The sequence below is a fragment of the Nilaparvata lugens genome, chromosome 1 (assembly GCF_014356525.2).
Source record: "Nilaparvata lugens isolate BPH chromosome 1, ASM1435652v1, whole genome shotgun sequence".
Lineage (NCBI taxonomy): Eukaryota > Metazoa > Arthropoda > Insecta > Hemiptera > Delphacidae > Nilaparvata > Nilaparvata lugens.
In genome coordinates, this window is record NC_052504.1 from 43,240,336 (window position 1) to 43,264,635 (window position 24,300).

Below are 24,300 nucleotides of genomic sequence, written 5' to 3' on the forward strand. Positions count from 1 at the left end.
GGAATTTCAAGACTAAATGAATGGCGGAAACCGCACATCGAAATCTCAAACCGTTTCGAAGAGATTCACATTATTAATCAATACCATGTAAATCAAAAATGCAATAAATAAGTGGTATTTATTAATAATGCCAATATCTTGGAAACGGTTTGAGATATCGATGTGCGGTTTCCGCCATTTTCATTTAGTCTTGAAATTCCGTATTGAAATCATGTATCGCATGACCACCTTCCTATTTAAAAAAATAAAGTTACATTCTTCAGAATGGTTGATACCGCTAGAACAATATTTGTTGGATCTTAGTGACTTTTTTAAATGGTGCTTATTTTTTACAGGACACGATACAGGCCCTGGTGAACCTGGAAAGAAGTATCGACCTCTTTTTCTGGACCACTTTGATAAGAAGGAGGCTGAAGACTATAAGGTAAAGAGTTTGGAACGATTCTCTATCATTAACCAGCTAGGGTGTAGAGGAAAAAATTGAAATAAATCCAGATACATGATCCTAGGATATATGATCCTAAGCGGAGATCACCGCAAATATTAGTCCGAATGTCCACATCAATCAACTACTCATTAAGATTTCGGACAGGTTTGACAAAATTCGGAAAGATGGTAGAATGTTTTGAAATTTTTTCATGTTAGCATCACCTTTCAAAAAAGACATTTCTACTAAAAAGGCTCAATATCTAAGATCCCCTCTGTCTTTGGAGCATGAAACACAATCTATTTTTTTAAATAAAATGAAATCGAGAAGATGTAACTATCGGAAATAAAATCCGTATCTGGATGTGTCAAGAATAATATGGTTTGCTTCAGGCATTAATTTTCAAAAATTCATTGAAAATGATTTCTTCTATGTACTTACTAAAATTGCCACTGTAGTTCTATAGTTATACTATTAAAATCATCTGATAAATAAATTAATAGATCATTCATAACAATTTGATAACTATAATTCTGTTCTCTGTTGGAAATTTCGGCTACAAATCTTGAAAGAAATCTGCTTGAGAAGTCCCATATTCAGTAGAAAGCGACTATAGATTATGTATTGGAGAAATATACTTCTGAACTCTTTTAAATCAGTTGAATTTTCTTTTTGAACAGGATGATCAAATACCAGTATCTTCAGTAGCAAATATTAGTCATACACCATCTGTACAGAATAATGTGGGAAATCAAGTAAGTAGGACTCGTAGTATTCCTACTTTGTTCACTTTACTTTTGATTCTGTAAAGCTATTGTCGATTATTTGAGTAGCATTTGTCTCTGGGCTGTTAGTTGTTTTTTTAATGAAATACACAGGAGGGGCCTACTGGAGTAGAGCAAAGTAACAAAAGGTTCAAAAGTATCTGTGCTGACAAAAGTATCATGTATCTGCTACAATTTAATTTTCAGAGTTTTCTGCTTTCATTCTTTCATCATATCATTATCATCAAGTCATGCACTGTTTCTTTCAGAATCACTCTCACTACATTTAAACGAGATCTGTAGGCTTCTTCCTTTTCAGTCTTCTCACTGTATTAGAGTTGTCAATGAGGTGTAGAGCTTGGATGTTCTGATGATTATAAACCTATGAACATTTGGATGATTACCATTTCATAGCCCAATAAGGTACATCAAGCAAAGCCAACAATTTATTCTATGTTATTGGTTCGTTTAAAGTCCCCGTATACAGTCTTTCCCTATCTTATGCACAGTGCGACTTATGCACTGTCGCGACTAAATGGCACCTAAAGACTGAGCCATTGCTCGGTTTATACTGAAACTCAGTGGAGTGATGGGGTGAAAGTTTTGGTATGCATAGGTGACTCGTTCACTGACACCACCCCATTAAATAATTTTGTGCAGCAAAAAAACTGACACCGTTGTACTTTTTACAACAGCGCGACTGCCGGAAGGATAAAAAGTTTAAAATCCAAATCTCAATACGAGAGCGAATTCTCATCATAAATAAGTGTTACAATATTGTGAGTGCCTCTTTCCCAGTGAGAGCACTATTTTAAATCAATATTGACTGTGAATCAAGTGAGGTGAGGTGGATACCCAACTTGCATTTACGTGAGTCTGGGTATCTAAAATAGAATAGTTCGGCCTCAGCTGCAGTTTTCAGGTGACTGATAGACCTTGATAAACCCTTGATAATACTGGTCAGATTTAGTCGCAATTTATTGAGTGACTGGAAAATTAAGAACAAAAGAAGCCTTTACAAGGGATATAGCTTGTAGTTTGCAAAAGCCATCCTTGTGTGATATAATGGAATTTGCAAATAAAGTTTAGAATCATAATGATTCTGAATGAAGAATTCAGGATCGTAAAATATGACCAAATATTTCCAATCTTTGTCATTATTTCAATCATGACATATCATCTCATTACCCACTCACAAGTGAAAGCTTATGTGGACATCATCCAGCAAAAACATCTCTTTCCTTGAATGAAAGAAACTCCGACCGCCTATTGTTCTGCTTGGGCTCTTCTCATGGGAACACGAATAACTTTCAGCTAGCTCAACCTGTATAGTATTTTTTGCGTTTAATTTTATTTGGGCATGCTTTTGTTGGGCCCGAGCAGAGGTCGCCCGGAATCAGCGCCGCCGAGCAGCAGAGGATGATGGCCGCCATTTCGGGAAGTGCGCTGCGACCGCCTCCGCCACCGCCCCCGCAACCGCAGCCGCCTCCACCCCCGCCGCACCCGGCGCTCATCCCCACCCGAGAAAATCCGCCTGTTTTCCCCTCCGCATTTATTGAGGGCGACTTTGAATTTGTGAGTGATGGTCTGATGCAGTCATCCAACCTTACTAACCGCTAGAACTGGTTTGCGGTCATCCATCCTTAGTAACCGATAAATTGCACTTCCCCAAACGGGCTTACTGGTTTTATTTTGGTTTATTCTACTCTATACTGGTTATGGACTTATTGAACCATCCAACCTTATCAACCAATATAATCCATTCCCTAAATATTTTCATGATTTGCAGTGATTCAAACATTCAACCTCACAAACCGATACAATTGCTCTGCTACCAATATTGGTTTCAATATTGGTTTAAACGATCTGGAGATACTAATGATTGAGTTAGCAGTGGTTTGCCTAATTTGACAATCGATCAAATTGATTTCCTGCCAACCTAAACAAGGCAGTAAACTATTTTGGGTAGTTTTCGCCTCTTCGATCCAAATCAATAAGTTGAAATGAAATAAATATATATTATCCAGTACCCTTGAATATTTCATCAGTGCTTAACGTGTTTAAACTCATGTAAACCTTTTCAAATGTCACAGCTCTCATGTCTTTCATTTAAAAATAGCTCTCATGAATTGAAACATTTTATGCACCAATAAATTATTGAATGACACCGATATTTTTATTTATTTCAACTTATGAATTTGAATTGAAATGGCAAAAAATACTCAGTGTAGGTATTGCATAGATTGGCAGGAAGTTGAGTATCAACTTAAAATACCTTATATACATTCAAGTTGAGGATCAACTTGAAGTACCATTTTATATTTTTCTTTCATTATTGCCTTTTTTATAAAACTATTCGTTACCTGGCTGCTAAATGGCAAACATGAGATTTTTATGAAGTTTTTTAGATATTTTATGGCAAACATACGAATTTTCCATACCGGTAGAATAGAACGTTACCTAACAGTTTGCAATTCTTCAATTTTCCAGCCTTACTAACCGATAAATGTGGACTTCACCCAATGGTTTTACTGTTTTGCACCAAATCAAATTTACTTCTAAAAGGTAGAATTGAAATTTCACTAATGGATTTATTGGTTTGTAATGATTCAACAATCAAACTCAACTAACCTATACAATCGAAAGGAGTATCCTCTAACGTTTGTAATTGCTCTCACTATATCAATTCTGTGATGGAATGTGATGGAACTTCCCTTAACGGATTTAATGGTTTTCAGTGACTCAAAACATCCAACATTACTAAGCCATTGAACTACACTTGACTGTTTTATTAGTTTGTAATGATTCAACCATTCATTTGATACAATTGAACTTTCTACTTTCTATAGCGGATCAATTATTTTGCCGTGATCCAACAATTCAACCTTACTAACCGTTACAATTGGAATATTTTATTGGGTTGCTGCTAAGATTCCACTATACTCACTAAGCATTATTTTATAGTACTGAGCATCTTCTAACTGTTCACTGGACTGCAGTTATTCAATAAACCAATCTCACCAACTGATACAATTGTCTAACGATTATATTTGTTATCAGTTATTCAATCAACCAACCAACCTTGCTAACCGAACAATTAAATTTCCCATAACAGTTCTATCAACCAACCAACCAACCTTACTAACCAATACAATTAAACTTTCTCTATCATGTGTTTTAGTTCTCAGTGATTTAGTTATTAATCTAACAGGTAGAATGTGAAGTGCAGCGATTCAATAATATAGTAGAACCTCAATAACCTGAACGAACTGGGACCAAGGCTAGTCCAAGACGATTAACATTTTGGTGAGGGCTACTCTTATTTATCTGCAAATTAAAAAATCATTGTACTCTTTTTTATATTTTTATTCACATTCAACATATTAATACCAGTTTCAAGTTTTAAAAAGGTACTATGATTTTTTGAGGGAGATTGGATGGATATAGTGAGATGGCGTGGGATGCGAGAGACGGCTTGAGCTGTAAATTGAACTCGCGATATATATATACTTGATTTTTTTGTTTCCAGATTAGTACCTACTTTGAAATGTGCACTTCATTTGTAAATTTGTTCTCGTAAAAGTTTATTTACTGTTGTCTATGATGTTGCTTTCGCTCTTTTTCCCAACTCAATCTCAATTTATATGAAAAAGTATTTTGCTCAACCATTCCTTATATATTTTGACAATCTGCCGTGAAAAATCTGCTAAAACTATCCTAAATTTCGTAATTTGCAGAAACTATCATTTGGTATTTCACCCACGGTTAGCTCCCTCAGTTATTCTTTCCATCATTGTGATGATTGTTGAAATTGTTTCTGATTTCCACAGCTAAAGTTCTTGAGCTATGATGAGCTTCAGAGTCGTATGTCCAGTTTAGACTCGGAAATGGAGCGAGAAATCGATGAACTGAGAAGGAGATATCAGACGAAGAGACAACCAATTCTCGATGCAATGGATCAAAAACGGAAAAGGCAACAAAACTTTTAGCTGTATTTTGAAGGTAAGTCTCAACAACTAACTTATTCATGGTATGGTTTAATATCATATTGATTAAAACAAAGTATGGCAACCCGACTTAAATGTTTTATATAGTGCAGTCCACATAATTTCAATCAACACAAATACATTTAAATTTGAGAGTAGGCATACACTTTCACATTTCTTACCTGTAATTCAAATGTTTGATTTCTAAAATATCTGGCGTTACGTACTCACAGAGAAATCATTGCTATTTTTTCATATAAAGAAAGCTTTGGACGTAAACACGCACGAGGTACAAAATACACGATTGACGCATCATCAGGTCTGAACTACTGAACTGATTAACTTGGAATTCCACACAACTATTCTTAATCTACCGTCGATTGTTGTAGACCTATTTTTTATTAATTAATTAATCCTTTTAATCACTTGATACTATACTTTTAATGTACTATGTAATATTATGTATTGAATACATTTGAAACCATTATTATTTATTTTGAATTTTTCATTACAATGTAAAGTAAATCTCTTGCTGTTAATTGTGCATTTTTAATTCTTAATTGGAAAAATATTGGAAAATTTCAAGTAAATGATGAACTTGAGAAACTGAAAACTTGACCTACTGAAATCCTAAAGAATTTAAAATAGGCCTAAAACCACACTCGGTAAATTAATAATCTATAAGAAAAATGTCATGTTTATCAGTATAGTAATTCAGACTTGATGATGCGTCATTCGTGAATTTCCTATCCCGTACGTGTATTAGCCAATTCTTTTACTTATTATATTATAGATCACAAATCATAGTACAGTATACAAAAATATGTTTTACCCTTGTAATTTATACCAGTTGCGAAGCACGGGTTTCACCTGCTCGTTATTAAAGGTGCGTACAGATTTACGCGCCGCGAACATGAGCAATTCACTTATAATCAGCTGATGCCAAGTTTTTTATTTTTGTATCTTACCGTCTCTGTAAAAATACAGACATAGTCAGCTGATTAAAAGTGAATTGCTCATGTTCGCGGCGCGTATATCTGTACGAACCTTTATATTATAAAATATTTATCAGGAGGTGAAAACAATTGACTATTTAATTTTGCCCACTAACCTCAACCTAAAGCACCAAGATTTGCTTGCTTTGTTCAAATTTACCGTCTTGATATAATTATTGTTCAATAAGTACCGTACTTGATATAACAGTTAACTTGAAGCAGTAATGATGGAGTTATCAAAAATCCGCGGGTAGACCAATAATATTCTTAGTTTGAAATAGATGAACTGTTTCAGATGGTTATCCATGAGATGTTACCGCCTTCACCGAACACCGTATCACCTCAGCACAATCATCTCTGTTATTCGCTGTATATAATAATGATAATAGTATTTTTAAGTGTTACGATTTAAGACTGGTTAACTCGTGTTAGCTTCTTTATTTTAAGAACTTGACAGGGACTCTAGATAATTTAGTTTCTCATTTATTCAAATGTTTAAGATCGTATTGTATTAGATCAAGTCAAAAGTCTAGTGATTCGAGGATTATTTTCCTTTCCGCCATATTATTCTTATGAGGTTCAAAATTTGTTAGCTTGGTGTGTACTTATAGGTAAGCTCCATAGCACGTTTACACTTGTGTCCTGTGAATTTATGCCATTAAAGTATTTATGTTTCAAATAGTTATTCGAGTAAATACATATTTTGTCACGATTTAATTATTAACATCATAATCATCAATCAAGTAATGACTAGATTATATCCAAAATACATATTTGTCCCTTATGAGAATTGTATAATTAGAGATGATTACCAATTTAATTTTTAACTCACAGTATTTCTTCAAACAAATTGTCAAATTTCACTCGTCTTCCTAATCGGTAGTTACAATAAGTATTCTCATAATTAACTATACTAGAGAATCAACTTTTACTAGACTCATGAAAAAATAATAAACATTAGTAGCTTAGTTAAATATTTGTTTGGTATTAACTTGATTTGCATACAACGAAAATATACTTCTTAAGAACTCTTTTTAAGAACAGTTGAACATTATATTCTTATGACAACGCGTGTGATCGTTGGTTAAAATTAGATTCATAGCTCGTGCTATCGTTTAAATATTGCGTGTGATTAAATACTTCTCAAAATAATAAGTTTCATTTCGTGAATGTAATTGTTTTTAAAAATAAGTGATTTCTAGTCAGAAAATGAGCATTTAATGCAAGAAATGTAAAACAATAATATCTACAGAAGTAGAAACTAATACAATTATGTTGTATTGATGCTAAATTTAGTAATTTAATCATTTTTTTCGATTCTTGACCATCTAATACCAAATCTTAATAAAGTTATATGAAATAGAGAGTTCTAACATGCATTCAATGAAACCATTTTAGTTCTAATAATTACATTAAATAAACATATCCACTTGGAATAAAGTTTTTTCTTGCCTATGAATTAAATAATTCTTTTGCCATATTCAAATGATTTTTGATTACCCCAAAAAATGAGTGGAAAGTTATTGAATAATTTAATTGGTTAAGTTATACGAGTGTAAACGATTCAATTGTTATTGAAACAAATTTTCAAAAGTTGAAAATTTATCTAAGAAAAAAATGAAACTCCAATGTGTAAAATGTACATATTATGCATTAAATTATCATTTTTATGTAAAATATGAATTACGATTAAAAACTAGGTATTTTTGATTCGCTAGTACAATTGCAATATGAATTTCACAGTTGTAATTTTTTATAAACTCAATGTGGATCAGTTGATTGAATAACTTGTATGTAATATTATGTGCAATCAATTTCGGTTATATTTTTGTTACTTAATTTATTATGTGTGTATCGTTATGGTTTTCAATTTATGCACTGTGCATAGCATTTCACTAAATTTTATCTTACTATATGATTGTGCTTTCTATAGTGACAACTGTTTTGATATTTGAATTTATATAGCGTAGTTTTGTTATAGAACATAATCAAAGCAATAATTTTTATCTATGAATCAAAATGGAAACCTCGATAAAGTCCACTGTATTTTTTCGACAAATCAAAATAAGTACCGGTATAGCCTGTACATACTTCGAGATTTGTAGAGTTCTTTATGTATGCAAAATTACCTTTAAAATAATCACAGGCAAATAATCATTAGCTATAATATTCGTAATTTTATACATTAAAAGAGTAACATATATTGAATTTATTATTATCATACCAATCAATAGATTCTGGCTGCTTGCGCGTCGATAAAAGTAGCTGAATCATGTATACCTCCAAAGTGTAATATTTTCAAATAGGATATATAAGAATGAATCATCATTGATATTTAAAAATGGATAAAGCAAGTATAACATATTTTCAACCCTATAAATATAACTATTTTCACAGTATGAACTTAATACTAATTTATTATTTGAACTCAACTTTTGCCTAGTTGTTTTCATTTTATAAATAAAAATGAAGAGATAAACTATTTTATAAAATTGTCAACTATATTCTCATTGATATACTGTATTACAGTTCTATTGTGACAATAAATTATCAATATGGATTGATCAAATGTATGCCAGTATCTCAAAACTCAAGCTTGAATAATATTATCCAGTTCGAATAGATTGTCTTCTATTTTCAATACTAGAAATTTCTCTAAGGGCCGTTTGCACAGTATAGATTGCTAAAGTCGATTAAGTTAATCGAGTTTAAGTTAATCTGAAAGTTTAAACTTGAATAGGTTTTCTCAGTGCATTTACTAATCCAGCTTAATTTAAACTAGTTTAGCTTTAAGTAGGTAATAGAATGTCATCGTTTATAATATCAGGAAGGTTGATTTTTACAGAAAATTTGTTATTTGTTTACAAACTATCAGTAAATTGAGGTTATGTAGCTACTATTTCCTTGTTCAAAATCCACAGAGCACAGAGCTGTAAGCTGTACAGTAATAAAAGTGAAAATTGATCAAGAAATTCTTCAAAAAATGATTAAATGCCATATTACTATTAAATACAAACTTATATTTAGTAGGCACCAAAAATATATTCTAGAATGTTTTTAAAAAAGCGATTTTGTTACGCTTAAATCTACTACGGTCTTCCTAGTTTATTAGAAATCTCTCGAAAGCAAAATATCTCAAATATGTGTTATTAAAAATATGTTTCCTAATCAAAGACCACTGTTAAAAATTGTCTTATTTTCTATCAAGTGGTTTATTTAATCAAATACTGGATTGGCAGTTGCTTTACTCAAGCAAAACCGTTAAGAAAATTCTCTATCATCCCAGAAATTTAAATCATTCGTTTTTGCCCAATTTTTCTGTTTTAAAATTTCTTCACAGTCATCTTTATCAATCGCATTAAAAACTTCTATCAATTCCTCCATTATAATTATTTGTACATTCAAATAATGATTTACTATAACTTGAATATTATTATTGTCTACAGAAGCATTAAAAACAACCGTCGAAAAATAATTTATTATCAGCTGTTTTCCCATCAAATATTTACAAATGTCAAGTTGATCCAAATTATTTGGTTTAAACCTCCTGCTTTGAAGGTTTAAACTTTCTCAGAGTTTAAACTGATACTGTGCAAACGGAATTTTAGTTTAAACCAAAAAAAATCCAGATTTGGTTTAAGCTTTAGCTTAAACTTACACTGTGCAAACGGCCCTAAGAATATCAATTTGTTTCAAAACATTACGGTATTATTTCAATTGAATAGACTTTTCTTATCATTACATTTTAATTATAGATTTGAGTATTTTACTCAATAATTTGGTAATAACTGCTTTGGTAGTACATATCAGTAGTAAAATCACTTCACTTGCATGGACTACTTTATTAAAATTAATAAAAACAATGTAAAAACATGAAGTACCCTTTTAATTGAAACATTTCAAACAACTAGTTTCGGCCTACTTTGGTCTACTTAGTTTAATTTAAACTTGAAAATGGCCAAAGTAGGCCGAAACTAGTTGTTTGAAATGTTTCAATTAAAAGGGTACTTCATGTTTTTACATTGTTTTTATTAATTATAACAGTAGCATTAAGATGGATTCGGAGGCAAGATCTCATATGCATAATATTGAAGTTACAATACACTCGAACATTACCAGTTGTCAACTAAAACGTGTGGTTCCATCTTATTTTGAATCATATAGAATATTAGAAAATCTGTCAACAAGTAAAACATTTTGTTTTAAACTCTGGTGTAAACGCATAATTTATTTACATTAGATCAGATGAAGATCATTATTTTAATGATCACACACATGTTTCAATTCAAATTTTTTGCTTTTTATTCCGGCTGTTATAAATCATAATAATTATGAATACTCTCGTTAAATGAAATCATATGAAAGCCAATTATATTGATAACAAGATCTCGTTAATAACAAGGAATTTTCTGTTAGAAACATGAGTTATTAACTTTTGTCAAGATAAATTTTTGACGATTCAGTCAAGTTAATAACTCGTATTAGGCTATTAACTCCGGTTTAAACGCAGCTTAAAGCTGTACATGTAGGTATAATGAGGCTCTTGAAGTATTTTTAATCACAAGTAACAAGACGCCAGCATATTTTCGTTTACTTGGTTGAGCTTTGCAGTTCTCTTGAGAGTTTGGCCTTTGCGTGTTATGTTTTAGAAGAGTTTTGCCTTTCATATAGTATCATCCAACTAGCTCCAAGACTGTTAATTAAGTGTCAAAAATCAATAATTATTTTTAGACATCCAAAAACCCATAGAATAATCTTATTTTGTCAAACAAAATTGACATGTGCGTTATTAAATATTTTGAAATTGCTTGTAAATAAGATTTTTTAATTAAACAATTAGAATATTCAAGTTGTTTCAATAACCACCTGTTCCAATATAGGTAGCTATTTTGTAAATTGTGTGTAAAATTGGACCCGTTCTGTGTACATGGAATGTGGTATGTCCAATTCACAATTTACCAAGTAAAAAGTTCCACGTTCCATGGGATGAATTTTGACAGATTATGTTCCAGCTCCAACTTTCTGCCCCACAGTCGAAGTGTGGTAAATTGTCCGACCTGGTACAGTTCCAACAGGTTCCAACTATCCGAGCTCTCATTGGTCGACTATTGTAGTCTGCTAGCTTCTCTGCGCATGCGCTGATAGTTTGTTTACCATAGCATAGAATACATAACCAACAATGTTTGATAACCATTCATTAAATGAGTTTTTCTCGATAGAAAATTTGAGAGTAATGGAAAAAAAGAAATTTACACTTTTCTAGACGGTAGGTTTGTAAAACAGCCTTTCTTCATTCACGCAGCTAGTAAACAACACATTTTAGTGTAAATCAACTTTATATGTACGCGCCCAAAGCTTTAACCAACGATTTTGAAATGGCGTTCCATGGGAACATTTTGCACTAGTCACGTGATGGAACAATTTACGATTGGAACTGGAACAATCTATTTACTGTACACAGAACCACGGAATAAGCATACAGTAGTGTTTCAGGACAAGTAGTGTTTCTTTCCTCTGTGACAGAACGTACACAGTGATTCCCTCCCCTTTGCAATACATTAGTTGGATAGAAGCATACCACGCAAAAAGTGGTATGAGCAGCTGTGTGACTAATGTGTGTGCCTTATCAGAGCCATAGGCCCAATTTCACCAAAGTTTCTGAAACCGCTACCCTACCAAGATATTTCAGGACAAGATATAATGCTATACCGCCGGTTTCGAAACTGTGGTTCTTGGCTGAACAGAAGTTTTGAATGCTGACGGATTTCACCAGCACAAACTGACCAAAGATTCTGAAACCGTCGTTTTGGGGTATCGTGAAGGCAGTGAACCTGCTTGACATCATTTTTATAACCTAAAAACTTCGTTGTGCTCTGTGCTCTCGTAGTTTGTTGTTCTAACCTTAGACCAGTTATAGAATAGGCACGGCCCATTGTATATTCATTTCATACTGAAAGTCGATGAAGCCAACATCTGCCGAATCCACCCATCTTGACATCACAACAGTGACGTCATGCATCGTATAGAAATTATAGAAGTCTTTGTGTTGTTTAACTTACATTGTTGTTAAACATAGCTTGTTTTCCATAGCAGATTGTTATTTATTTATGTAATTATTGTTTTATTATGAATGAAAATGGTAATCTCCTGTGCAGCATATAATTATTGCACTGAAATTTTTAGGAGAAAGTGGAATATCTTTTCATGCATAGGCTGAAATTTATACACATAAATATTGTAAGTTGTAACTGTAATATTATCCTTGGTTATGATGAAAGTGAACTCATTGCAGCATGACAATAAATTAGTTTTGTAGGCTTCTGTACCTTATTATTTTCAAAACTCATTATAACTTTGAAGCCGATATCACATAACACATTATAACTTGACCAATATCGTTTTTGCCCGTAGCTAGAAATAACCTAAAAAGACCATGAATCTGAAATAGACACAATCTGAAAGTTTTCCATACGATGCGTGACGTCACTGTTGTGACGTCAAGATGGGTGGATTTGGCAGTAGATGTTGGCTTCAGAGGCTAGACTTCCCAGCGTGTCTATTCTATAACTGGTCTAAGGTTCTAACATTTTAGAATACGAATAAGAATCTTCATTATTGAAGACATTGTTAACAATGCATTTACAAACGTCAATCAATAATAGGTACTAGATAATACATAATAGTATTAGCCTACAAATATTTGGTCTAGTCAATCACATAAATTTCTTTTATGCTATATAAACTTTAGGCTTTCAGTAGTTTTCATTTTTCTTCTGAAGAATGCAAGAGGCAATTATTTGATTCCTAGTAGTACCTAAAGAATTGTAAAGTTTGACAGATGTATACACAAGATTTTTTTACGAAGTAGTGATCCTGAGCTGTTGAACTCTGATATCATTCCTATTTCTGGTTTCACATCCTTGAATGTCATTTTATGTTTGAAGGGACAGATTCAAGGATCCAAAGGTTCAAGGAACCCCACACGTCAACTGGATCTTATTGTGTGCCCCATCCATGAAAGTCACTACCTATGTAAATTAAAAAATATACAAATTACTACTATGTACTAGTTCAAAAATGAAGGCAGTCATTCTATTCTATTTTACATAACTAACATGAATAAGACATACAAAGAATAGACTATTCATATTCCCAAATTTGTAAGAAAAGAGTCCTCATATCAATATTACAAATCAATCCTGTATTTTGATATATTTTAAATAGATTGGAGGAATTAATCAAGAATTTTGATAGTATTAGTTGGATCAATACAATATATTTTTCCATTTTTATTTGTTACTTTGAGCATCATGATAAAAAGCACTCCTTCACATGCAAATTTGTGTATTTATTACCAAAACACAGAAAACTTTGTATTTGAGAGAAATACACATTCAATACGGTAATAAATTAATGTCTACAATAATTTATTGACTTTAGCCTTCTCAGCAAGTAGAGACCCTTTGCTAGTCTTCTACTAATGAACTTGCATGTGGTTGCCAATTTAAGTTTTGAATCAAGAACAATACCTATAAATTCTAAAGGTTCAGTCCCTACTTCATTACAGTAGGTAATTCAATTTCTATTGTAAGTGAACATAATATCAGATATTTTTTCTAGGTTCAATGAGAGATTTCGTTAATTACACGAATCATTAAGGAGTACAGAGCTATCAACTAGAAAATTTTGTAGGCTACTCCTGTTTTGGATTTACAACTAACTTTTGCCCGGTTGCAGAGTCCAGGCATAACTCTACCCATAGCTATGTAAGACCACAGAATATTAATAATAGCAAATAGCAAATAGATTTCATTTGAAAATTATAGGAGTTTTCTCTGCTCCTGTGTAAACGCAGCTTCAAGTATTGGAAGTGTTCAAAGTGTTTTAATCAACAATAATTTTATAAAATTCAACCGTAGATTATTTTTTGTTTATTATCCGCAATCAACATTCAGCTTCATACAACACTAGCAGGTAACCCGTGCTTCGCAAGGGTCTATTTTAAAACTTGAAAAACTGTAAACTTGATGTAATGAGATCTAGAGAAGAATTTAAAATAGGCCTATAAGAATCCTCGGTTGATTAAGAATTTATATGCAACATTTCAAGTAAATCAGTCCAGTAGTTCATATGTGATGATGCCTCAAACATAATTTTCCTATCCTTTACACTTGTATACGTGTTCAAGCCAGTTCTATTCCGATCATATGATTTGGTATTTTTTTATGAAATCGTATGTACCATCAATGAAATTTGAACATTTATTCTGAAAAATCTAGAAAAAAAATTGAAATTTGGGCTTCGAGGTGCAAGAGATTGATATTTTTAGAATCTATGTGCAAAATTTGGAGATCTAAATCATTCTTGTTTTTCCGATAGGCCTACCTATGCAATCCACAAGTTGACATATTTTGATGCGAACACACGAACAAACACAACCCAACTCTCTGTTATTATATAGATGCTACAATGAGTATAAACAGTTATTGAACGTGCCTAGAAATTGTGTTGTCCCTGGGTGTAAATTGAACTATTATAGAAAAACCCTCTCGCGTTTACACCGAAGTTAATAACACGAGTTATTAACAAGAAGTTATTAACTTGACTGAATCGTCAAAAATTTCTCTTGAAAAAGTTAATAACTCATGTTTCTAACAGAAAATTCCTTGTTGTTAACAAGATCTTGTTATCAATATTATGACTTCCATACGATTTAATTTGACGAGAGTATTCATATGATACAACAGCCGGAATAAAAAGCAAAAAATCTGGTGTGGCGCACTCACACAACTTTCCTTGTTGTTATGAAAACTTATTACCTGACGCTAGTGTTCCCGCACATCTCAAGTCTACTATGCAAAGATCTAAGCCAGTTGGTGACAGGACTATAACGCTGGAAACACACTATATCTGCTATCTCTTATTCGTAGTGAATGATTTAATAGAGCCAATAGTTGCCAACAGTTTGCAATTGAAATAATAACATTTTCTCGAATTTCGAGCTTATTTTAAATTTTAGGTGGAAATGTTACTGAACATTAATTGTAGAGATCTTCATGCTCAATCTTTTCCACTTGAAATTTTTTGTTTAAATTGGTATCTGAAGCCTGATAAATGGGAATCTAAAATCACACTTTGCATTGATGGGGCGGAGCTCCTGAAATTTTTACAGGTATGGGACTTGTGGCAGTTGATAGAGCTTATCAATGATTATTTTAGGTATAAATTTGATCAAAATCGTTGGAGCCGTTTTCGAGAAAATCGCGAAAAACCCTGTTTTTGACAACATTTTCGCCATTTTAGCCGCCATCTTGGATTGCATTTGATCGTAATTGTTCGTGTCGGATCCTTATAGTGTAAGGACTTCACGTTCCAAATTTCAAGTCATTTCGTTAACTGGGAGATGAGATATCGTGTACACAGACGCACATACACTCATACACACACACACACACACACACACACACACACACACACACACACACACACACACACACACACACACACACACACACACACACACACACACACCACACACACACACACACACACACACATACAGACCAATTCCAAAAAAACACTTTTTCGGACTCAGGGGACCTTGAAACGTATAGAAATTTAGAAATTGGGGTACCTTAATTTTTTTCGGAAAGCAATACTTTCTTTACCTATGGTAATAGGGCAAGGAAAGTAAAAATCAGACTATAGAATTATTCATCATAAATCAGCTGACAAGTGTTTACACAGATGTGTGGAGAAGCCAGTCTATTACTGTATTTGTATAAGGTCTATAGTTTCAATCAAAGACATTAAAGAGGTATATGCATCTTTAAGCTGGGTTTACTATTAACAAAATGGTTATAACTTAATCCTTATAGATTCTATTAGATTGAACGGAAGTTGACAAACACATTTGTTCATCATGTGTATGATAAGTTATGTTCAATCTAATATAATCTATAAGGATTGAGTTATTAACATTTTTTAAATAAATTTGGTCTAATCGCAGCTTCAAGGTCTTTGGTTTCAATATTCTGTTTTGCAGTCATGGTATTATTATATGCGTGCCCATCAGTATCAATATTCTCACATTCGAAAAAAACTAATTTAATAGGTGAATAAAAATAAACAAATGAACCAAATAATGCTGGAGAAATTATAATATTTTTGATTCTAAAAAATTTATTTTCATCAGATAGAAAGATCATCACGGAACTGGATGAATTATATCATATGGAATATAAATTCAAACGTGAACTGAGTTTGTTAATATTTAAAACAGTTGACATCAGGTACTTGTGGATGAGAATACTGCGTGAGGTCTACTGTTCACAGAACTACTAGTTTTTTGTCCATTCAGTCAAGTTGACAACTTTTTATTGATCGAGCGAAGTGAGGTCTAAGATTCAAGTCGACGGTTTGGCATTTCTCTTAGGGTACGTTTATGTCGGAGCTGTGATAAACGATCCTAGCAACGATGAGAGAAGCGATGCTAGTAGGGAGTAGCGCTCAGCTTCTATCGACTGTTCATGCCGACAGTCGTGCTTAAAGCTTGATTCGTGAGTTCATGTATTGAAAAACCAATTTGTGTATGCTATAATGAGTGATTATGATGAAGATTCTATTTTTGCATTGAATACAGTAAAGCATTACTTACTAGGTTGTAGAGAACGTGAATATTATGCACATCCTATCAATTTGGAGAGGAATTTATTTGGGGAGTACCCGTATCATCATTTGTATAAAGATTTAAGACAGCATCCAAAAATTTTTTTTGACTATATGAGAATGTAAATAGAAACTTTCGACTACATTTTGAAGAGAGTTTCCAATAATCTCCAAAAGGACTGGAATAATTATCACATAAGTCCTATCATGGCAGAGGAGCGATTAATGCTAACATTAAGGTAAGTAGGTTTATACAAAAAAGTTATATTCTTTGATAAAATAGAAACAATTGAATTTATTCTTGAAATGCATACATCAAGGTCTATATTATGTTTAATTATTATCATTGACAATGAGATAGAATTTTGTAATTGAATAAGAAATAGTTTAAAAAGAAAATGTCACTTGCTTACGAAACCACATATAAATCAACCCAAATCATGAAAAAATATTGGTCCATGTTGGTACTTTGTAGTCTACAACTCGATACTAGCCTCGATACTAGCTTCGAAAAAGGACCGAGCCATTATCGATGCTCTTATCGATGGTCAGGACCCAAGATGGATTTTCATCGCAGCTCCGACATAAACAGGCCTATTAGAAAGCACGTTGGTATTATCTACGCGTTGCTAGAATCGCAGCTTTTATCACTAATCGCAGCTCCGACATAAACGTACCCTTAACCTAGCTCCGCAGTGCAGGCTGGTTGCTTGGCTGAATCGGACTAGGCGCTGAGACAGCAAATAATAGCAGCGTTGGTGGGAATGCGAGCGGCCGCAGTAACACCTCCCACCCAGCAATGGTCGGCGTAGTTACGCCTAGCGGACAGACGAAAGAACAAACCAGTCGGTTATTTGATCCCTCCAGCCAAGCTCAGCCAAGCAGCCGAGACAATAGAACAATGGAGTGACGGTCTTATTCGCGTTCATCAGCAGTTTTCTTTCTCACGACTATTTTTATTTTTGTGTGTCATTAATAACTCCAGTCACCAGTAAAAAGTTTCCAGAAACGTGGTGTACTACCATATTAATGACTTTTCATGATGATTTTTAATTATTTAAAAACATTGTTGACATTCTGCGCCTTTAGGCTAAACTTGGGGTCGCTGAGAACGAATCTGCAATCAGAATTTCTCTATCACCAAAAATAACGAAAAAAATCCAGCTGTTGATCTTCCGGCAACCGTTAACAGTCATCCTGCAATGCGGCCGAAACACTTCCAAGCCAGACACCCATCTTGAATGACAACAACGCCAAGCTGTAAGAAACCATCCTGCACTGCGGCGCTAGGTGCATCCAGCACTGCGTGCTGCACTGCACGCATTTACGCATTTACCGCATTTACGGCGAAACGCGGTAATAGATTTTCATGAAATTTGACAGGTATGTTCCTTTTTGAATTGCGCGTCGACTTAAATACAAGGTTTTTGAAAATTTTGCATTTCAAGGATAATAAAAAAGGAAAAAGGAGCCTCCTTCATACGTCAATATTGGAGTAAAATTCCGACTATAGAATATTATTCATCATAAATCAGCTGTCGAGTTGATTATAAATTGCATGCAATTCAATATCTCAATGTAACTTGGTAATAAATCAACAGCTGTGTAGACTATAAATTGCATGCCTTATTGCATGCCTCATTGAATGCAATTTTTATGCACTAAAATAGGATGCAAAGAACTTAACAGATTGTCTGAGCGCCTAGATGTCTTCTGGTTTTCTTGCGCTAAATTCTGGAAAGCGTTATTTTGATAATTAAATTATCTTGTGTAAGCATGATCTGATCAAATAAATAGTTGGTGTATCAGTGTGGATGTTCTTATGGTTTGGGACGTCGTTCAGTTATAAATGTTATTTATTCTATTGATAGAATTTTTGTTCATTATTTGTTATTATTATTAGCATAACCTATTCCACCCTCTAGGTTTCCTAATAATTGCGAAGTATTGCTACAACGCGGACTAGCTACAGTCGGATATGGGTCGGGGTCAGAAGCCGTACTGACAGGTGGCGATACCGGACCTACACTTCTCCCTCTATCCTGATTCTTTACCCTCTGCTTCTTTCGCGAGATTTTTACTTTCAGGGGAAGAGTGTTTGCCCGTGCCGTTGCTGGCCGATTCGGCCCTCGGCCTTTGGAATACAGGGTGGGTGTTAAGGGAGATTAAGATAACCCTATACAAGGAGACGGATCTGACTATCAGATCCCTACCAATAATTCTATTTATAAAGGTAGTACGCAATCTGAACCAACTGCGAATTGACGGCGAGCAAGCTGTACCTGCAAGCCCGGAATGTGGTTTAGAGAATAGGGTACAGGGTATGAGGTATACGGTATAGGGTATAGGGAACAGAGAATCAATAATAAGATTATTATTCTCTACAGCAAATAAATACTTGCTCAATAATCCGCAATCTGAGAATTGCGCTCTAGCTCTCAGCAAGCTGGACCTGCTAGCTAAATACAGTATATCAATTTCAATTAAGTGGCAATTAAAATTAGAGGATAAGGTTTCAGGTGTAGGATTTCTGAATCGCGAGCCTGCAGCTGCGAAAGGATTTTCAGCAATTCTGGAACTGCTAAACAGGATTTCCGCACTAGTCTGATGACTGCGCGCCGGTATTAAGGGCCAGTCTGTAACTGCCCTTAAGGGTATGGGAATCACTCTCAATCGTCCGAAACGCTTTTAAATTAATAGTCAGTATGTCGACTATTATGAGAGGATAGAAAAGATTTTTCACAGACACAGTCTGTAGAATAATATCGGGAAGACAACAGTCTGTCGTTGTCAGGATAGGAAGGATTTTTCCAGGATTTTCCACAAGGAAAATATCGAGTCAGAGACTCCTAATTCAGGAAAAGATTTCAACAGACTTTTCCAAGTAATTGCCAGTCTAAGGACTACCCAAGATCGATCTCTAATTTGCAACTGAGATCACGGAAAATTCGCGAATTTTCCACAGGTAAAGCCAGCAAATAATATTTGCTATTAAAGAAGACAGGTTCTAAGAATTTTAGAAAGGATTCGCGGGTCTGAAAACCCGCGACTAGGACGATCTCGATCTGGAACTGAGATCAGGAAGGATTTTAACACAGGAAGAATTAAGAGAAAGGATGCCGCAGTCTATAAACTTCGGCGAGGAAGTCCTCAAGCTGTACCTGAGAGCTAGAAGGATTTTAGAATAGGGAAAGTGGAGAGAAAGAAAGAGAAAGGACGTCGCAGTCTACCAACTTCGACAAGGACGAACTCAAGCTGTACCTGAGTTCTCAAGGAAATGATTGGAATTTCCTACTAGGTATTACAGCAAGTCAGAAACTGCTAAGCGAATTTAAAATACAGGGCCACTCTATAGTATGAAAACTAAGCAAGGAAAATTTACCATAAATGATAATAATCTCTCTACAAGGATAAAAATTAATCGAGAAAACTATTCTCAAAAGGAACAGGGATTTTCCCACAAGAATAAAAATTAATTGAGTAAAACTATTCTTAAAAAGGACAGGGATTTCCCTACAAGAATAAAAAACTCAATGGAGACAAATTACTCTTTAAACTAAAGGCCACCTTACTACAGAGAAGGAAAAATATACGGACTACCAGTCCTGACATACAATTACCTGAAATGACGTGGATACTGATACGGAGAATAGCGAACCGATTCCCTCTTCCCGTATTATAATTAAAAACGTCGTGAAGCGACAGAGTCGAGACTTATAAATTAAGCACTCAAAAATAACCCGCTATAAGAGCCCAGTTAAATTTCCCCACTCAACTATTTGTAACACAAACTTGAGATCCCTTACAGGCTTCAAAACCAAGGATAATTCGTTCACCCCCAGTGATACGAATTTAGGAAAAATAACCCCACAAGAAAGAAAATCCCCCAGGAAGCTCTATCTTCAAATACAGTCGGCAATTCGACATACAATATTCCATTCACAAAAATACGGAATAGAATATTAACCCTCTATTACACCACTATTAGGAGCGCCGCTCGGAACGCAGCCGTACACGAACCCGTTCACCGAACTACTGCTTTCTCCCTGGTCTTCTTGAGCTGCACCGGGTCGCTGAAAATTAGGAGGCCGGGGGAAAAGAGCTTCCTGACCAATGAGAGTCTGAAAAGACGATCACGCCACTGGTCATGTGACGGGGTTTTGACTCAGCTGCTCCTGATGCTAAGGGTGCAGCAAATGATGACAGTGATACTAATTGCTACACTAATTCAGGCCGGTAAACAACATTTCTATTCCAGAAATTTCATGAAGAGCGATACCGACTCAACTCGGTAGCCGAGTGGTAAACAAGATCTGGAAATATCTGGTTAGATGAATCCGCTGCTGATGATTTAAAGGGGTTGACGGCGATGGTGATAATGCATACACTACTACGAATCTAACAAAATATATCAGGCAGTCGATCCTATTCCTATTCTAAAATAAAATAAATTCGCTAAATTACGCTGGACGACGGCTCTCTATCCGTCACAAAAATTCACTTTGTGACATTATATTCTTTAATTTTTATAAGTTTTGGAATCTTGAATTTTCAATTTGTTTTATTTTTACTTTTTTCATAAGTATTTAAATTTTGTATTTTTCATTTTTGAATTAGGTGGTATTTTTGTTGTTTGTATTATTTATTATTGCATAAGTTCGTATTATTTTTATAATTATTTTTCTTTTTTAATTTCTATCTGTACAATTGTTATTGTTAAGGAGACATATTTGGGGAAACCCGTTGTCTCCATTGTAAATAAATAAATAAATGAACTATTGATTGCGTGCAATAGCGCATGCAATTAATAACTAAAATAACATAGTATTGTCTCTCGAACTTTCTCTGCTTTGAACTTGGGCTGTCCTGATGCCAGTATGTCTTGAAGGAGATTAGCTTTTGATGTTAGTATTTTTGATACACCAACCCCAACAGCCGTTTTCACACCGATATCTCGCCGAAACGACATTCAGACAGGATTTACTCTGATGGAAAGTACCTATGAGAGGAGGCTGTGGTTTATAACTGCGCGAGGTCTACTGTGAGTAAAGTCCGGCTGATCCAGTGAAAAAGGCTGGATTTCGTTTTGTAATACAGTTATTCTGTCACAGATTGGGCAGTTTAAAAAAAATTGTATTGTTAAGGGAGACGGGTTCTGTGTCTATTCATTGGTTCAGTTAATTTTTGTTCTTTTAAAATACTAACTGTAAAGTCGCGATTAAACCAGTGGATGCCAAAGGGGGAAGCCATATTCAAAAGGTAGGTGACTACTGGATAAAATCATTGTTTTTAATTTTCATAACCACAAAGATTGAATCATCATTAGCAGCAAGCGAGTGCTTTCCACATTAAATTCATATCAATAATGTTTTTATAATAAAAAATCAATCTTGTTTTGTTTAAATGTAAATATGTTGAAGACTCATTAAAGTTCTAGTTATTCCGGTCTCTTTCGTTATCATAGTTCTTCCCCCCCCCCTTACATAATTGGTGAAGGCACATTGTGCTTACAGTATCAATCTTTTTAGAGCATCAGACATTATTGAAGAAGACAAGTTTTTGTGTGATGATGGTTTTTATGTGACTGCTCAAAGAAGAAAAGTAAAACTATGTGATGGTGATGGTGCCTTCCCTACAATTATTCCAATTCAAACAGCCTTCTTACAACACAATTAAATTATGTGTAAAGGTATTGGGCAATATATTTCTAAACAATTACTGCAACATAAAGAATAATAATCAGTTGCCCAAGCGAGCAAAGTCGCGAAAATTGAGAACATTAAGTTCTTAGGCTTGAATGAAATACAGTAAGGATAATTAAAAACTATGTGCATGTGAATTCACATGCAAGAGAATGCACTTAAATGCTATGTGCATGATAATAAATAAAGTCTAGTTACCCTATCAAATAATTACTTCTTTAATAAGAACCTTATTTAAATTCTTAGAAATAATTTTGAACAGTAATGAGTTATTAGAGAGAGCTGAAACCTAGCTGATGGCAGTAAGTTAGTCAACCAACTGCGTCGGCCATCTTGTTTGTATGCTCAGGTCCGGTATTGAGGAGGTCCTGAACAAACGCATCATATAAAATTTTGTTAATTAATCATCAGGTTTACATAAAATATCACAATCAACCTTAATGCAAATAAACAGCAAAAAGTTGTATAAAAGGATAGGCCTACTTGACTGATGTGCTTCTAATGGAGACATGGCCACTTGCCACTTGAACATTTTAGACAGCTCAGTTCTCTTGTTTGGACAACGGATGGTTTTTCTTTATCCCAGGTGAGTTTGTGCACTTTCATAGTCCCAATGAAGGTTTTCAGAGGTTCTAACGGCAATAGTTCATCAATTTTTACAATTTCGTCATTTGTAACAGAACAAATTGTGGTTTCTTTAAAATTCATTTTCAGAGCAGTTTCAAACTGCTCAAAGTTAATAGATACAATATAATTCTCAACTATGAATGATTGGGAGAGGAACAACAGGCTTAAAGCCCAAAACTGTTCCTTTCCCAAATTTAGATAGAAATTGTCAATATCTTTAGTTGGCAATATCTTCTCCTCTGGCGACTAAATTATCTGCCAATCTTTTTATGTTTCCCCCAATACCATCAGCTGCTCCTTTTCCATGGCCTGCCTCAGAGTAGTGCCACACTACTTCTTCCACATCAAGTTTTTTACAAAAATATGTTTACCAAAAATAGGTGAAACATTGACTTGTTTTTGTGGCTGGTCCATCGCTAAGAAAGTGGACTTTCTTTAAGTTTTGTACATTGTCTTTTATGAAATCAATCACAGGCCCCAGATGAGCACAAACAGCTGATGGGTCATGTCGCAAACTTTCTGAGATGGTACCAAAACTTTTGTGCTGGAGAACAGATGGTTCAGTATCATTTTTACTTTCCTTGCCCTATTACCATAGGTAAGGAAAGTATTGCTTTCCGAAAAAATTAAGGTACCCCAATTTCTAAATTTCTATACGTTTCAAGGTCCCCTGAGTCCAAAAAACTGGTTTTTGGGTATTGGTCTGTATGTGTGTGTGTGTATGAGTGTATGTGCGTCTGTGTACACGATATCTCATCTCCCAATTAACGGAATGACTTGAAATTTGGAACTTAAGGTCCTTTCACTATAAGGATCTGACACGAACAATTTCGATCAAATGCAATTAAAGATGGCGGCTAAAATGGCAAAAATGTTGTCAAAAACAGGGTTTTTCGTGATTTTCTCGGAAACGGCTCCAACGATTTTGATCAAATTCATACCTAAAATAGTCATTGATAAGCTCTATCAACTGCCACGATTCCCATATCTGTAAAAATTTCAGGAGCTCTGCCCCATCAATGCAGATAGATTCCCAATTATCAGGCTTCAGATACAATTGGAACAAAAAAAATCAAGTGGAGTAGATTGAGCATGAAAATCTCTACAATTAATGTTCAGTAACATTTTCAC

The 24,300-nt window shown here is 34.2% G+C and overlaps 2 protein-coding genes across 6 annotated transcripts in view; one reads left to right on the plus strand and one right to left on the minus strand.

Moving 5' to 3' along the window:
• Positions 1–335: 335 nt before the first annotated feature.
• On the plus strand, positions 336–8,690 carry LOC120352688 (serine/threonine-protein kinase 4-like; the record flags this gene model as incomplete). Of its 4 annotated transcripts, none has more annotated exon segments than XM_039434428.1 (5): positions 336–424; positions 1,108–1,182; positions 2,575–2,766; positions 5,022–5,193; positions 6,454–8,690. In XM_039434428.1, coding segments are annotated over 4 exon segments (515 nt in total), but the record flags the coding sequence as incomplete, so codon positions are not given.
• Positions 8,691–12,632: 3,942 nt separating this feature from the next.
• LOC111047171 (gastrula zinc finger protein XlCGF57.1) overlaps positions 12,633–24,300 on the minus strand; it is a 97,155-nt gene continuing 85,487 nt past the window's right edge. Inside the window, exon 6 of one of the 2 annotated variants that reach the window (XM_039434460.1) lies at positions 12,633–13,200. In XM_039434460.1, the coding sequence (XP_039290394.1) occupies positions 13,169–13,200 (32 nt within the window). In that variant the 3' untranslated portion in view covers positions 12,633–13,168. Of the gene's footprint in view, positions 13,201–22,172; positions 22,911–24,300 lie in introns of those variants that run through there. The other variant, XM_039434464.1, reaches the window with a different exon arrangement.